The sequence below is a fragment of the Lycium barbarum genome, chromosome 4 (assembly GCF_019175385.1).
Source record: "Lycium barbarum isolate Lr01 chromosome 4, ASM1917538v2, whole genome shotgun sequence".
Classification (NCBI taxonomy): Eukaryota; Viridiplantae; Streptophyta; class Magnoliopsida; order Solanales; family Solanaceae; genus Lycium; species Lycium barbarum.
Genome location: NC_083340.1, coordinates 147,416,590 through 147,433,821, shown reverse-complemented (window position 1 = coordinate 147,433,821; position 17,232 = coordinate 147,416,590). Strand labels below are relative to the sequence as shown.

General features: G+C 32.6%; 1 protein-coding gene across 1 annotated transcript; it reads left to right on the top strand.

Annotated features, from left to right (window-relative positions):
• The first annotated feature begins 837 nt into the window (after positions 1-837).
• On the top strand, positions 838-8,266 carry LOC132636955 (putative late blight resistance protein homolog R1A-10). The gene is made up of 3 exons (XM_060354067.1): positions 838-992; positions 1,981-4,587; positions 7,826-8,266. The coding sequence occupies exons 2-3, from the start codon at positions 2,025-2,027 to the stop codon at positions 8,014-8,016; spliced, it is 2,754 nt and encodes a 917-aa protein (XP_060210050.1). The 5' UTR covers positions 838-992; positions 1,981-2,024; the 3' UTR covers positions 8,017-8,266.
• The last annotated feature ends 8,966 nt before the right edge of the window (positions 8,267-17,232 follow it).

Below are 17,232 nucleotides of genomic sequence, written 5' to 3'. Positions count from 1 at the left end.
CCCAAACCCCACCCCCTGGCAACCCCAAACTCCCACTCCCCACCCTATCTCACCTCCATAGTATTTTGCTAGATTACATATAACTGCTCTAGGGATAATATTTTTTTTTTCACTTACCAAACAATAGGAAATAAGTAAAAAGTTTACTTGTTTTCCAACATTTTCTACGAAAACATTTTTCATGAATAACATTTTCCTTCGTACCAAACACACCTTAATTAACAACATATACTTTATATAAATAAATTAAATGATAAGTTTGTAATACTAGTGCTTCTTTAGAACATCTTAGCTGTGTAGTTTACTGCAATATCTAATAATTAGTATCTTACCTTTAGGGTGTATTTGGTATGGAGGAAAATATTTTTCAAAATATGTGTTTCAATTTTTTTATATTTGGTTTGTTTAAATGTTTTGAAAAATATTTTCTCTAGGAAAACATGTTCATTAATAATTAGGACTATGATTTCCCTAATATAAACAGGAAAAACAAGTTTCATAAGTAACATTTCAAATTTATTGTCTCTTCCCCACCTATCCAACGCCCCCAACTCCCACCCCCCGCCACCCCCGAATCCGCACTCCCAACTCCATCCTACATATAAATGCTTTTGAGATTAAAAAAAATTGCTTACTTAATTATAACCACTAGAACATAAGTAAGAAGCCCACATTTTTTGCAAAACATTTTCCTTCGTACCAAACACGCCATAAGGGACCAAAAGTGCGCCCTTCTTGCAGAGATAAAGGTCCATTTGTGTTCAGCATTAGATAATAGGGACCTAAATGGACCTACTATTTAAAGTTAGGGGACTATTTAAGCTGTTATCTAAAGATAAATTCTGCAGCTATCATTTGAGGCTTTGAGCCACTCAAATTTTATCTTGGGTACAAACTGTATCTTATATGCTTTACCCACGCATATTTGTGTTATCTCATTAGTATTTTTTTTGCAGTGCTTTTGCAGCTTGTTGCCTGTCTGCCATTGAAAGGTTAGTTTTCCTTAATTAATTACTCTGTCATTTGATTAAACTTATTGGAGCAAAACAACATTTGTGCACAGATATATGGCCCTGAATGATTTTAAGAGGGAAATTAGATCTATAATTGTGCTAGTTGAACTTGTGATTCCATCATACTTAAAAGCAATTTCCAAATAATAGTCTTGAACTGAAAAAAAGAGACTTTAATATACTCCCTCCGGATAAAAAAGGGTGCCCACTTAGCAGCTTGCACACTCCTTAAGAAAGTATAATACTTAAACTCTAATTTTTTCTTGATTTGATAAGTGGACACCCTTTTTGACCCAAGATAAAAAGGCTAAGTGGACACTCTTTCTGATCTGGAGGGAGTATTACTTAACTGCGGTGGTGGAGCCAGGATTTTCACTAACGGAGTTCAAAATATGGAAAAGTAAACACAAAAAGAAGTCAAAGGGGGTTTAACGTCTACTATATATACATAAAAATAATTTCAACCATGTATAAGCAATGTAATTTTCCGCGGAAGAAGGTTCGTGAACCCCCTTGGCCCTTCCTCCCTCCGCCCCTGGTTAACGGTACCATACTTTACGTTGTTTATCTTAGCTGATTGATTGAATTTGTCGAACAAAGAGAACTTCATATCCAAAGTATTGAGGGTGAATAAAGTGGCATAGGATAGATAGTTAAAAAGAGACTTTCACATTTTTTTTTAATACATGTCTATTAGTAACCGGTAGGTATAAGTCCTAGGTGCTGTTAAATATTATTATTCCTTAAATCTTTAACTAAATTCAAAGAGGTAGAGATTAAAAGATTCTACCGCCTAAGTGTAAAATCATGTGTAGTAACATGAAACAGAGTCAATGCCTGTACAAGGGTACAAATTCAAGTTTCAAAGCGAAGACTAATAAATTACCTGATCTTATTTAGTTTATGCCTGCCTTTTTTTTGGCAAATCATGTTATCTGTAATACCATCGACCCCTTGCAACTTGCAGCTTTCAGATCATATTTGCAAAGTACAAACGAGAATACAGTAGATATGGCTTATGCAAGTGTGGCTTCTCTCATGAGAACAATTGAACTTCTCTTGACATCCTCTTGGTCATCGCAATCTCTAATCTGTGATCACAGAGAAGAATTTCTGCGTCTTCATGAAAAACTGGAAGTATTTCTCAAAAACTTTGAGAAAAGCAATGTTTCTGGCGAAATGACAGATTTGGAAGTAATAAAAGAAGTTGCAAATGATGTTGAATACACAATTCAACTGAGACTAACAGAAACTGTAAAGGGACAAAATAAAAGCCAGAAAAGAAAGGCACGTCGAAGGTTTCGTCAAAGCCTGCAACGGATAGCAGGGGACATTGACCGTGTCTTGAAAGAGTCAACAAAGATTCAAGATAAAGGCAAACACTCATCTAAGAAATCATTGGTTCAAGATTTTTCAAGTTCAGCAAAAGATATTCTGAATGTTAAGAACAATATGGTTGGACGGGATGATCAAAGGAAAAGGTTGTTAGAAGATCTGACTAGAGACTTCTCTGGTGAAACCAAAGTCATTCCAATCATTGGGATGGGAGGCATTGGAAAAACAACTTTAGCAAAAGAAGTTTACAATGATGAGTACATTCGTTCTCGTTTTGATGTCCGTGCCTGGGCTACTATATCTCAACAGCACAATGTAAAGGAAATCTTGTTGAGCCTTCTGCGTTCTACAGCTGGTGACTCATTCAACATGGACGATGAGCAAGAGCTCGCAGGCATGCTACAAAAAAGTTTAAAGAGGAGGAGATATTTAATTGTGTTGGATGACATGTGGAGCGATAAAGCATGGGATGACGTGAGGCAATGCTTTCCGATTGAAAACAATGAGAGTCGAATACTGTTGACTACCCGTAACACTAAAGTAGCTAATTCTGCTGGTACAGAGAATCTTTCTTTGGAGATGGGTTTCATGGATCCGGATGAGAGTTGGAACCTTTTTGGAAGTATTGCATTTGCAAATGAAGCATTACCATCTGAGTTTGAGTCTATTGGGAAGCAAATTGTTTACAAATGTCACGGGTTACCACTAACTATTGCCGTGATTGCTGGGCTTCTGTCCAAATCAGACAAGACAATAGAAGATTGGGAAAGTGTTGCAAAAGATGTCAAGTCATTTGTGACAAATGATCCAGATAAACAATGTTTACATGTGCTCGCATTGAGTTACAATCACTTGCCCAATCACCTAAAAGCATGTCTTTTGTATTTTGGTACTTTTCCAGAAGACAGTGATGTTCCAGTGAAGAAATTGGTGAGATTATGGATGGCGGAGGGTTTTCTGAAGCCGAAAAAAGACTTGGAAGGGGAGGCTGAGAAGTGTGTACAAGATCTTGTTGACAGATGTCTTGTTCTCGTCAGCGAGAAAAGTAGGGATGAATCAAAAATTAAATCATGTAAGGTTCATGATCTAATACATGAGTTGTGCTTGAGAGAAGCTAAAAGCCAAAATATTTTTGTCATGAAAGACATTGCAAATGATGACAGTCGATATTATAGGACACTTCTTACCCCTGGACATCATCATTGGATGAGGTGGCAGACAGACGATGAAGGCAACAATCTCTCGAATCGAACCCGTTCATTTTTCGTTATTCCTAAACGATTTACAAGTTGTACTCTCGAACCAACGCTTAATCATTTCAATTTACTCAGAATCTTGGACTTGAGCCGCACATTGATCGAAAACTTCCCTCCTGAGATACTGTGCCTCATTTGGTTGAGGTACCTTGCAATGTGCGGGCATATTCACATACCTTCAGAAATTTGCAGGTTATGGAATCTGCAAACATTCATTGTTAAAACTAACGATTGGGCATCTAGAAATGTTTCAGAGACAATTTGGGAACTGAAGCAATTAAGGCATCTGGAACTCAGAATATTATATTTGCCAAATCCCCCAAGTGTATCTGTTGGTGAAGAGAGACACTTAAATTTTCCAAACATAAAAACTATTTCTGGTTTGTCTCTTAGTAGTTGCACAAAGGAGGTTATTTCAGGGATTCGGAATGCTAAAAAGTTAGAAATCTTTGGATATTCAGATGACTATGAAAGTTGTAAAGAATCTAGACTTCTCGAAAATCTTGTCCATCTACATCAACTTGAAACATTGGGGTTTTCTAGACCATTACTAAGTGCAAAATATTTTCCAGCAACGCTCAAGAAGTTAAAGTTGTGTGGAACTAAACTAAGGTGGGAGGAGTTGAACATCATAGGTGAGATACCTAACCTTGAGGTGCTGAAGCTGAGATGTGACGCTGGTGAGGGCGGAGAATGGCATCCAATTGCAGGTGGATTTACTCGATTGAAGCTTTTGCTAATTTTCTTGAGTGATCTCAAGTACTGGAAAGCCACGAATGACAATTTTCCTGTCCTTGAGCGCCTTGTGATTAGATTATGCATATATTTGAAAGAGATACCCATTGAGTTTGCAGATATTTATTCACTGCAGCTAATAGAGTTAGATGAGTGTAAACCCAAACTCGTGGCTTCTGCTGAACGAATTCAACAAGAACAAGAAGATCTCGGAAACAAACCTGTGGATGTTCGTAGCTCCCATACTTGTAAGTATATAAATACTCGTTCAATTGCAATGTTTTTCCTTGCTTTTCTTCGAGTCATCGTCGTTAGAAAATATTAATTTTTCTGAATTAACTAGACGCTTATGCCCGTGCGCAAGCCCAACACTTCAAATTATAATGTATTTATGTGTATGTAATTATTTTTTAATAGTGATAATATATATAAAGTATATATTAATATTTTTAATAGGGGTGCACTTTTTTTTTGGACATTATTCATTTGAACAATATATATATATATATATATATATAGAGAGAGAGAGAGAGAGATAGATAGATAGATACACACATATACTATGTTCAAAATACGATTAATATAACATTGTAGTTTGTACTCCGTATCTAAAACTTTATTATATTAGTGTTTGCTACGGATAGAAAGTCTGCACTTTTTTTTTTAACATTATATTTTTTTAATATGAGATTCACTTTTTTTTTTTGCTTGATTTTGATAATATGGGGTTCACTTTTTTCCCATGAGTTTGGAGATGGTGAGTTTCATTTTTTTTCTTTTTTTTTTTATTGTTCGGTGTTATTTAGTATGGGGCCCATTTTCTTTTTTGTTAAGGGATAACGGACGGCGAAACATGGGTCTAAACCCATGCTTTATATAGGTTTTTTTTTTTTTATATTGATTGGTGTTGTTTAGTATGGGGCCCACCCTTTTGGACATTATTAGTTTGCACTATTTTTATGCATATATATATACTATGTTCAAAATACGATTAATATAACATTATAGTTTGTGCTCCGTATCTATTGAACTTTATTATATTAGTGATTGTTATGAATATAAAGTCTGCACTTTTTTTTTACATTGTTTGTTTTTTTATTATGGGATTCACTTTATTTTTATTTTTTATTTTTTATATTGCTTGATTTTGTCAATATGGGATATTATGGTCAAAACACGATTAAAATAACATTGTAGTTTGTGCCCCGTATCTAAAACTTTATCATATTAGTGTTTGTTACAAATAGAAAGTTTGCACTCTTTTTTTTTTTACATTGTTTGTTTTTTAATATGGGATTCATTTTTTTTTATATTGCTTGATTTTGTTAATATGGAATCCACCTTTTTCCCCGTGAGTTTGGAGATGATGGGTTCCACTTTATTTATTTCTTTTTTTTTATAAAATATTGGTTGGTGTTTAATATGAGGACCACACTTTTTTTTGAATGCTTAATTGGTTGGTGTTTTTTTGAATTTTTTAATATTAGTTAGTATTGAATATGAGGACCATACTTTTTTTTAAATGCTTAACGGACGACGAAGCATGAAAAAATTTTACTTGTCATGTTATTTTTTACACAAATTTTTAAGAATCGTCAATTAGAATTAGAAGTTAACTAATTTACCTTATTAATTATTTGATCTCCATTTAATATTATTTTTCATTTTATGACATTAATCTCTTTTCATTTATTAAAGTAAGGGAAAAATGAAAAAGTAATTAAATTTTATCTTATTTTAATATATAAGTATTTTAAGTATATTGCTATGCAATAATTGCATTTGCTCCCATTAATGGGTTGATACGCATGTGGCAATAAATCCATCATTATTGATTTAATTGTTTGATTTATTAAGCACTTTTGTATTTTAAGTATGTTGTAGTACAATAATTACATTTGCTCCTTCTAATGGGTTAATAAGCATGTGGCAATGAATCTAACATTATTGATTTAATTGTTTGATTTTCTAAACACTTTTTTTTAACATTGTTTGTTTTTTTAATATGAGATTTACATTTGTTTTTAAATATTACTTGATTTTGTTAATATGAGATTCACTTTTTTTTCCGTAAATTTAAATGTGATGGGTTCCATTTTTTTTTTATTACTAATTGATATTTAATATGGGGCTCACTAAATTAGTTACAAGAGGAAGCACCACAATGATATAAAACAAAACAAAGTAGTAATTTATTTGAACTGTAATTCGTATATTTGAGTTCTCAGCTCTAGAAAATAGCTAAAATTGTCAATCGTAATTGCAAAGTAGAGTGGAGCCCACATGACCAAAAAGCATTTGTCAAATGGTAGTAAAAAATCAAGTGGGCCTACGTGTGAAATGAAAAATCAAGTGGGATCATACTTTTAAAATGAATAATACCTTACTCATATTTTTGAATTTATTTACGTAAATGCCACAACTGATGACGAAAAGGGATCAACTGATGCTTCTAATATAGTAGTAACAAAGAAGACTGAAATTCTTAATTTCGTGAATATAAATTGCTATGAGTGTTAATTAAAACAACCGGAAAGGGTAAAAAAAATGCCCTTAAACTATGTCAAATTGAACAAAAATATTCTTCATTAATAGTTTGGTCCAAAAATGCCCCTATTGCTACTTCATTGGGTCAAAAATACCTTTTTCCTAATAAACATAGTGTTCTTTTCTTTTTAAACACATTCTTTTCTCTTATCTTGTATCTTTTCTTTTAAAATCCCTTTACGTAATTTAAAAAAAAAAATGGGAAGTAATATTTTTTTCTTCTTAATTTAGTTTTATCAATTAAAATGGAGTAACCCGTGTATATTTTTAACTGATAATATAACTCATATATATAATATCATAATAATCTCATCATTAATTTTCATTTAAATAATGATAAAATTCTTTTTGTCTAATAAAATAAGAAATATTTTTATTTCTTATTCTTTTCCAAATAGAAGTAGGATAAACATTTGTTAATATAATTCTTGGGTTTAAAGTTCATTCTCATTATTTTATTAGTTAAAGGGATTTTAAAAGAAAAGAAACAAGAAAAGGGTTTTTGAAAATAATAATTTTATTAGCAAAAGAATTTGTTAAAAAAAGAAAAAGAAAAATATGTTTATTAGAAAAGGGGCATTTTTGACCCAATAAAATAACAATTGGGACATTTTTGGACCAAACTATTAACGGAGGGAATTTTTGTTCAATTTCACATGGTTTATGGGAATTTTTTTACCCTTTTCCCTTAAAGCAATTATCAAATTTTAGTTGTATAAAATAGGTATTTTATTCTAGACTGACCACGTGATTATTTCGATAAGCAAAACTAATTTAATGAATATGGCAATTAAATTAGTCAACTGATAAAAATAAAATGATCTTAAATGCCCTCATTATGTGGCCTTCCGTGCATAAGGATTTTAAATGTGTGAATTATAGTTTTCACCTATGTAAAGAAAAGATCCCAAGATAATTGACTTCCGTGACTTCATTCAGGGGCAGGGGTTTCTTCTTCTGATGATGATGATGATATTGAAGAAGATGAAGATGAAGATGAAGATGAAGATGGTGATGATGATACGACTTATTTTGCTCCTATTGATGATTATGATGATGAAGACGATGATGATGATGATGGTGATGGTGATGATGATAGCGGTAATGTACTAAGAAAAGGGAAACTCTAAATTAATAATTTGAGACTAGTGATGCTAGTTTATTGATATTGTTTTTTATATGTAAGTGTGTTTCGTTTTTCCTTTTTAAAAGAGTACTGTGAAATCATGTATCCGCATTTACAACTCATTTCTCCGAAATAAACCCTAGTTGAGATGTAAAATATAAGCATTTTACTTCGCTAGGCATGAATTACTAGTAAATATAGTTTTGACAATTCATACCAAGTATAAATAGTTCATTGTGCCTCCAAATTTTCAAGTGTAGTTCTCTTTCCAAATATATTGATTGAAAGACCACTAAGCATGTGGAATCTACAAATTTGGGAAATGATGCAACTAAGGCATCTCGAATTTGGAAAATTAAATTTACCAGATTCTCCAGGTGCTGGCTTTTTCAAACATACAAACTATTTCTAGCTGGTTTGCAGAGTGTTGAAGAAAGGAGGTGTAGTTTTCAATGTTTTTTTTTTGTTTTTTCAAGGAGTTGAAAAAACTTGATATATTGCTGCTTTTGTGGGAATGTATTATACTTTTTAAACTTTGGAAAACATTGTGGAAAAGGCTCCTTTTCGAGACTGAGTTTTCTAATTCCTATTGGTATCTGTGCTGCTTTTGGGTAATTGATTCTTGGGTAAAGGGGCAAATATACCCCTCAACTATAGGATATGGAGTAAATATATCATCCGTTAAAAAAAAGAAGGATTTATGCCCACACCGTTAATGAAACGGGGCATATATACCCCTTAACTATAGGATATGGAGCAAATATACCCCTCGTTACAAAATTGATGCAAATATACCCCTGCTGTTATAAAATGGTGCAAATATACCCCTGTCGTTTTAAAATGATACAAATATGCCCTTTTCACAGACGAATTTTTTTAAAAAAAATATTTAGGTTATTTTTTAATTAAAAAACATCACGTGACTTTAAAAAAAAGTCTACCCATTTTTTTGTGTAGACATACTTTTCTAAGGCCACATAGTAATTGTTTTTTGATAGGTGGGGTCTATTCGTTTAAAAAACATATCTCCGTGACTTTAATAAAAATAAGTCTACCCATTTTTAAAAAAAAATAAGTCTACCCTTTTCACTGACGGATTTACAAAAAATATATTTAGGTTATTTTTTAATTAAAAAATATCACGTGACTTTAAAAAAAAGTCTACCCATTTATTTGTGTAGACATACTTTTCTAAGGCCACATAGTAATTGTTTTTATAGGTGAGGTCTGTGTCACACCCCATTTTAACCCCGGAAGAGTTTAAATTAAAAGTATGACGTATTGGGGATTCCTATGTTTTTGTTTATTTTAAGGAGTCGTCACCTAATTATTTTATGGTGAATTAGGACACCTAAAGTTTATTAAAGTTATATTTAAAGTTAACTCTGTTTAAGGTCTACGAAATTTAAGATTCTAGGTAAGGGTTCAATTAGTCTAAAAGGAAGGTATTAGGCACCCTTTAAAACCCATTAACAATGGTTAACCGACCGGACTTATAATTAATTAGGCTAAGTGTAAATATAATATTATAGAAAAAGAAAGTAACTTTGTAAGTATGACTAAAATTATAGATAGGCATGTAAGAATACTATTTAAAATAGAACTTGTAGAAAATGATAATTTGTATAAAAGAGTACTTTTAATGCTATTTTGAAATACGACTTATAAATGTTGTTAAAGTTTTAAACGAAAGTATAATAATTTTGTTTAAAATAATACTTGTAGAAAACACAATAATTTGCGTAAAAGAAGATTCTAAATGTTAAATGAGACTTAAAGATATTGCTAAGACCTTAAATGAAAATATAATAAGGTTATTCAAAAAAACATGATTTGCAGAAAATAAAATAATTTACCTATGAATAATAACCTTTTAAGATCTGATTTGACAATATGGTATTTAGGTAAAGATGATATTATGTGAATATGATGGTGTAAAAATGCCTAGACTTATATTCTTAATAGGATGCAAAGGAGGTGAATTTTATTTCTTACTAACTTATTTAACTAATTCGGCTAAAGATATGCATAGTTGAATGTGTCTTAAAATAATGTTTATAAAGAATACTCAGATTAATAAGTTACATATTAGTGACGTTTTTTTGAGAATTCTAAGATACTAAAATAAAGTATGATTTCTTTGACTTGAAATATATAGTCATGCTATTTGAAAATCAATTACCCAAATAAATGTTATAAATGCCATTAATAGTTTAGAAAATAACTAGAAGTGAATATAAATTTGTGGAATTAACTACCCATTATTAAACTACAACCCTTAATATACTAGAATTTATCTAAGTTAATGAAATGAAATAAGATATTAGTCATACAAAGCGAAAAATAAAAAATATACAACAAATAAGGAAGAGAGTAAAAGAGTAAATGGGTTTGGCCCATTTATTGAGGCCCAGCCGAACTCTTCAGGCTTGTTGGGCTTAGGCCCAATAATTTCTCTATATTGCTGCTGTGGGCTGTCCTGGTTTATTGGGCTTCGGCCCAGATCTTGTTTTCTACTTGGGCAGTGGACAGAGCTGACACGGGAGGAGGATTTCATGTTGGGCTTTTAGCCCAACTCCAAATGTGGAAGAAAATGAGTCCCTCATACTCACATGCGATAGTCATGCGTAAAACGAAAGAAACAATTAGTATACGATCAATAAACGAGATTAAACATGTAAAATATAACTCAAAACAAACCAGTAGATTATGTATATGATGTGGATATTTTGGTATATTTTATGTATATACGTGACTATGCCTAACCATTTAGATGGAAAGAGCTTAGAGAAAATATGCTATAAAAAAGAAATAAATTCACACTAAACAGTCAAAGCCTCAGTTTGCAACTACACAGCCAAAACCAGTAGCTGGCTGCCCAAGAGTGCTATAAAATGTAACATTTTCAGCATTCAAAAAAATGTAATACCATTGTAACAAATATGCAGCAATTCAGGAAAGGATAAGTAGCAGCCAATATCAACAACCAGTGCAGCAAGCAACGCAACAAAAATAGCATAGGATTTTGTCCCTCATTTGGTTTGACATTTATTCAGGATATCATTTGCGACAGCAGCCGTATGATCAGATAACAGCAACAAATAACAATAAATTCACGGCAAAGCAGTGACTATGTAGATGGTCCATGGGAGTGAAAATACTCAAACGAGTGTAGCATCAATTTTCTTTTGAAAAACAAAGGGGTGGCAGCAAGACCAAATAACAGAAGAAGCAAAAAAAAGTCTTAGTTTCTAGGATAAACAACTCATATGTACATCAGGTATACTCTCATGTATACATCATAATGTATACATGATGTTTCCTATTTATACCATAAACAAACTGTCAGTTTTCATAGCCATAACCAATCTCAACACAAAAATAAGACAAATAGAGATAGGCCCCTTTAAAATTGTGTATAATACACTACATACCCAGAGTAAACAGGTGGCAATATATGGGTTCAAATAGTGCATTAAAGATAGTAAACAAGGATTTTCTGAAGAAAGAATATATGCAGATATAGGGGAAAGGGAAAGGGATCAAACATCGTATGCTTGGATTTTTGATTTCATTCTGGGCAAGACATATGCAGCATGTTTGCATATCATTTTCCACAAGATTATTTATAAGTAAAAAGAAGCCTAGGAACTGGGCAGATTTGCATGTAAATTTGCAGAGAAGGGAAATGGGGAAAGGGATACCCATGTGTACAAGAAGAACAAATAAACAGAGAAAAACAGGAAAAATCAGTTTGGAACACATGGTGCAGGGCCTTGACAGCATGAATATAAAGTCCCCACAGTTCCAAGATAAATAATCCAAGAATCTGGACACTGGACCACTTGATCATACGAGGCACGAAGGCAAACTAAGTGAAAGTAAACATTCAAAACAAAAGGCAGAGGAAAGCATTCGGATATAATGATCATAGCAAAACCAGGCAAATATGAATGCAAATGGTCCAGCTGAAACTGAGCAGAATAGGCAAGTAGGATCAACGCTACAAAAGCAAATTAGACTATAAACTGAATATACAAGAGCAAACACCCAAAAAAGTTTGAGCAACTGATTCACGTACTCAGTCTTCACATCAGCATTATAAAAAAAACTTACCCAAAATCTAGAGCTAAATCACACACAATGGTTATACCAAACTAATGCAAAAATAGTATATAAGAAATTGAATATGCCGATCATACACCTACTAAAATAAAACATAGATGAAGACAGAAATTAAATGACAGAACCAAGGGTTACTTACTAAAGCAGAGACTAAACTAACATAGTTAATCTACAGAATTCGAAAATAATACCGAACTGAACTAAACCAGGAAAAGGGAAACAAAACATGATGGTGGCTAAGTCTAGACAGGAACAAGAACTTAAATACCATATCCAACATGACAACAGTAAACTAAACAAACATCGAATGCTACAACCAACAGGGTATGATTAACCAAACAAGAAAGGAAATCAAACACTAATGCTGAGCGCAATACTAACTTAAACATGAAACAAGAGTTTAAGCACTATAACTGCTAGGATACAGGCTACCTAAACAAGAAACAATAATAAAAGAAAACCATAACAAAACAGCAAGGAAGCCCGCAATGTGAAACAAAAAAAAGACTATAAAAAATAAAAGAGACAGATTATCACATGTTACTTCTAATACCATTTCAAACAACTCAGAATGCAAAAGGGGAGAATCAACCTATTCATAGGATTAAGACTAATTTTAGGCCGTATTTAGCTACATTAAACAGGGAACTGAACCAGAAACAGACCATCGACTAAATTATAACAAAAAAAAAAACTAAATGAAGGAAATTTATTTATCTAATTCTGCCAGGATTTCAAAAAATATCTAATCTACCATAACATTGAAAACACACAGAACCCTTAAAAAAAAAGGTTGAGACAAGGAAGAAATTACCTTTTTGCGGTACAGTGAACTGAGGCGTTGACAACGTCGTCGAATCTACTCTTTCGTATGAACAAATTAGAACTTGACCCAAATGAATCCGAAATATCTGTCGTGACCAAAGTCCACCAAGACAGATCGAATATCTAATGATCTTAAAGTTAAATCGATTATCGAACAGACGAAAGTCGTAAAACCTAGGAATTTCTAAAAAAAAAAAGAATTGAGGCGATTAGAACTTGTATTTTGTAGTGGATTTTGGGGTTCCAAATTTGTGTTTTTCTAAGGAATTTTTCGATCTGTTTTTCTTCCCAAAAGCTGAATCATCCCCCTTTCGATGGTTTTAAAACTTATATGTGTAGAGATTTTGACTCCAGATCTTTGTCGATCTCTCCGTTTTTTAAAATCAAAACCCCAAAAAAAACAACGAGACCCTTTTTTTCGATCTGTTCTTGTTTGTTTGAGTTGATTTTCCTTTCTTCTTTCTTCCCCTTCGTTGTTTTCCTCTTTTGTTACTGTTGTTTTTTTATATCATTTCTGTTGTCGTTCCTCTCCCTTTATAGGTTTTGTTTTCGTTTCTTTTTGTACTGAAAAAAAGAGGAGCGGGAGAGAGACAAGTGGGGGACAGGGGTGAGTGGGGATCGGAGAAGAAGGAGGGAAAGGGGGAAGTGGTGTGCGGCGGTGAGCGGCGGAGTGGGTGAGTGGAGGAGCGGAAGAAAAGGAAAAAGGAAAGAGAGAGAGAGAGATGAAGGGGCGGAAATGAAGGGGAAACTTAATTCGCTGAAAAAATGAATTGGACCTGGATCGGGTCAAATTTTAGATTGGGTATTTAAAAGAATGGACTAGTAAATTAGACATGGACTGATCTAAAAAATTGAGATAAAAAATATGGTCTAGTCCAAAAATATTAGGAATTAATCGGACTTTGATTTGAGGTCCGGTAAGTCAAAATACGGACTGAGTGCAAGAAATAGTTTGGCTTCTAAATTTGAATAAGAGACACATTTTGATTAACGATGTACTAAGGGTGCCAGAATATCACCTAATACGGAAATATGTAATTATAAAAAGATCCGGGTAAAAATTATATGATGTCGCAAATGACCGTGCAATAATATTTAATAACAAACGTTATCATTTAAATGTGCTAAATAAATGCGATGTGTGTGCGGAAGTTGCAAATTTCAATAATACTAAATAATAGTAGCGAATAAAATAACGCTGATAATAATGACTAGTAATTAATAATAATAATAATAATAATGGAAATAACAAGAATGATAATAATAAAGGACAATTAATAAAAAATGATAATTTAAGAATAATAATAACAATAATAATAATAATGATAATAATAAACTGCAGAAGAATAAATAAAATGTGGGTATTAATAAAAGACTAATTTTTACTTTCTCGAAATACCAGAAGTATAAATAGGTATTTCGGAGGAGATGCGAGACAAAATTGGGTGTCAACAGTCTGTTCGTTTAAAAAAAATATCTCCGTGACTTTAAAAAAAATAAGTCTACCCTTTTCACTTACGGATTTAAAAAAAAAAAAAAATTCGGTTATTTTTTAATTAAAAAATATCACCTGACTTTAAAAAAAAGTCTACCCATTTTTTTGCGTAGACATACTTTTCTAAGGCCATATAGTAAAAAGAAAATTGATGGGTAAGGTCTGGTTCTTTGAAAAAAATGGGTAGATTTAGTTTTTTAAAGTCACGGAGATATTTTTTTTTAACGAATAGACCCCACCTATCAAAAGAAAAAATTACTATGTGGCCTTAGAAAAGTATGTCTACACAAAAAAAATGAGTAGACGTTTTTTTAAAGTCACGTGATATTTTTTAATTAAAAAATAACCTTTTTTTTTTAAATTCGTTAGTGAAAAGGGCATATTTGCGCCATTTTAAAACGACAGGAGTATATTTGCATCATTTTAAAACAACAGGGGTATATTTGCACCAATTTTGTAACGAGGGTATATTTGCTCAATATCTTATAGTTAAGGGGTATATATGCCCCTTTCATTAACGACGAGAGCATCAATCCTCCTTTTTTTTAACGGATGGTATATTTGCTCCATATGGGGTATATTTGCCCCTTTGCCCTTGATTCTTTCACATCTATTTGAATTTCAACTATATATTGTCCTGTTTGGTTCATGGTATTGTCAAATGACAAATTTGATGGATTGCTCTTGTTGTAATGCAGTGTGTTATACCCTTTAAACTATTTACTAATTTGCAGTTTGATTGAATGACTGTTACTAAGATCGTGATTTTGTGCGTTGCTTGTGGAATCAATATGTTTCCGTCAAGTTAACCAGTTCACTATATCAGCCTATACTGGCTATTTATTTCCTCTGTTGCTGTGTTTTGGGTGGAAATAGAACAACAATTGTGATTTTGGAGACATCCAACTTTTAGGAAACTCTGTTTTTTCATCCCTCTTACTCTAGGAAATAGAAAAGGTAAAGTTGTTTTTTTACCCCTCTTACTGTAGGAAAAAGAAAAGGTAAAGTCATAGTCTCATCAGCGTTTGGACATGCGATTTCATCATGCCATAATTTCATATCATGAGATGAAATCGGCGTTTGGATATGCGATTTCATTTCATGAGATAAAATCTCAAATCATTCAATAAAGTATGATTTGGGATTTCAAATCATGATTACAAAATTTTTTAAATGTAAAATTGACCCATAAGTTTATATTTTGTTAAAAAAAAAACATAAGTTAGTAGATATTTCTAACAATTACTCCCATCAATCATTTACCAACCTTATTAACTTCTACCAACCTTTATTTATGTGGGAGAATTATATTAAACAGTAGTTACATTACTATTCATGTTAAAATTTCTTTTTTATTGAACTAAAGTTTGGTCAATTGATGTTGTATTTTTTATAAAGGTCTTCTAGTAGCATATTAATTTTGTTATGAATTATGACTTGCTCATTTGGTAACATTTTGTATATGAATTGGAAAGTTTCGATAATTTTCACAACTTGTGAGTTTTTATGTCTATAAGAAAAAATACAACTTAAGAAATCTAAATTGAATTTTTTTTCGAGAATTGAAGCATGGATGGTTGACTCCTCACTATATTAACCAGCATCATTGTATTTTTTTTTCCTGAAATATGTTACCTGATCAATGTGTAGGTGGTTTTGGTATCCGGTGCAAAATCCAAAGAGTGAAAAAGACAAGTGAAAAAACGGAAAAAAAAAATCTTCCCCCCTCTTAAAATAAGTAAACCAGTCTGATTTATATGTTGATCGCAGTGCATGACTTGGAGCCTGTTTGGATGGGCTTATGCCTATAAGCTGCAAACAACTTATAAGCTAAAAAAAATAGGTTGCGAATTGCCCTTCTTTTGAGATGGTCTTTAAATTTTGCCCTCATATTTGAAATCTTTAAGTTTTGCCCTTCGGCTAAATCCCATGGGTTCCAGGTTCGAACTCCCACACAGTCAAATTTTTTTAAAAAAATCGCAAGGCAGAGTTTAAATTCGCTATGCCCCCACCGGCTTACACTTGTGAAGGAATTACAAAGTTTTGCTGGACCCGGCATACTTATGCCTTATGGGCAGACTTGGCATAAGTATGCTCCCACCGGATGAGGGTACCTAGGAAGAATTTCATTGTCCTCCTTCCAATATTATTATAGAACTAAAAGGCTTCATGGTAAAAACTTTGTGCGTAGCCTCTTCCACTCATCGTCATACAAATATTGTCAACAATTATCTTAGTGTTAATACTCATGAAAAACTAAGCTTAGATATAATGGAACAAAATCATGACAACTACTCTTTTCTAACACTACCCCATAATATATTAACAAGAGCAGTTATAATATATCCACTACAGGAAATGCAGCAAAGAAAGTCTTTAGGCCACATTGACACAAAAACCACTTGAATTTAATAGAGCATTTTGATGTCACTAAAATGTGTAAAAAGTTGACATGAGATCTCAAAGTTATGTCGGATCCGGCATAAACTTATGAAGAAATTACCAAAGTTATGTCGAACCCGACATACTTATGCCAAGTCTGCCCATAAGGCATGAGTATGCCGGGTCCGGCATAACTTTGGTAATTCCTTCATAAGTTTATGCCGAGTCCGACATACACGCGACCCAAACCTTACCTTGCAGTTTTCTTTTTTAATTTATGCTTGAGCGGGGGTTCGAACTTAGAACCTCATAATTTCTGCGTGAACGCTCAGTGTTGCAATGCAAAGGGCAAAAATTAAAGACCAGCAATATGAGGGGCATAATTTAAAGACC

Coding starts and splice junctions, on each gene's coding strand:
- LOC132636955 (XM_060354067.1), top strand. CDS start 2,025: ATGGCTTATGCAAGTGTGGCTTCTCTCATGAGAACAATTGAACTTCTC. Junction 4,588..7,825: donor TGTTCGTAGCTCCCATACTT/GTAAGTATATAA, acceptor GACTTCATTCAG/GGGCAGGGGTTTCTTCTTCT.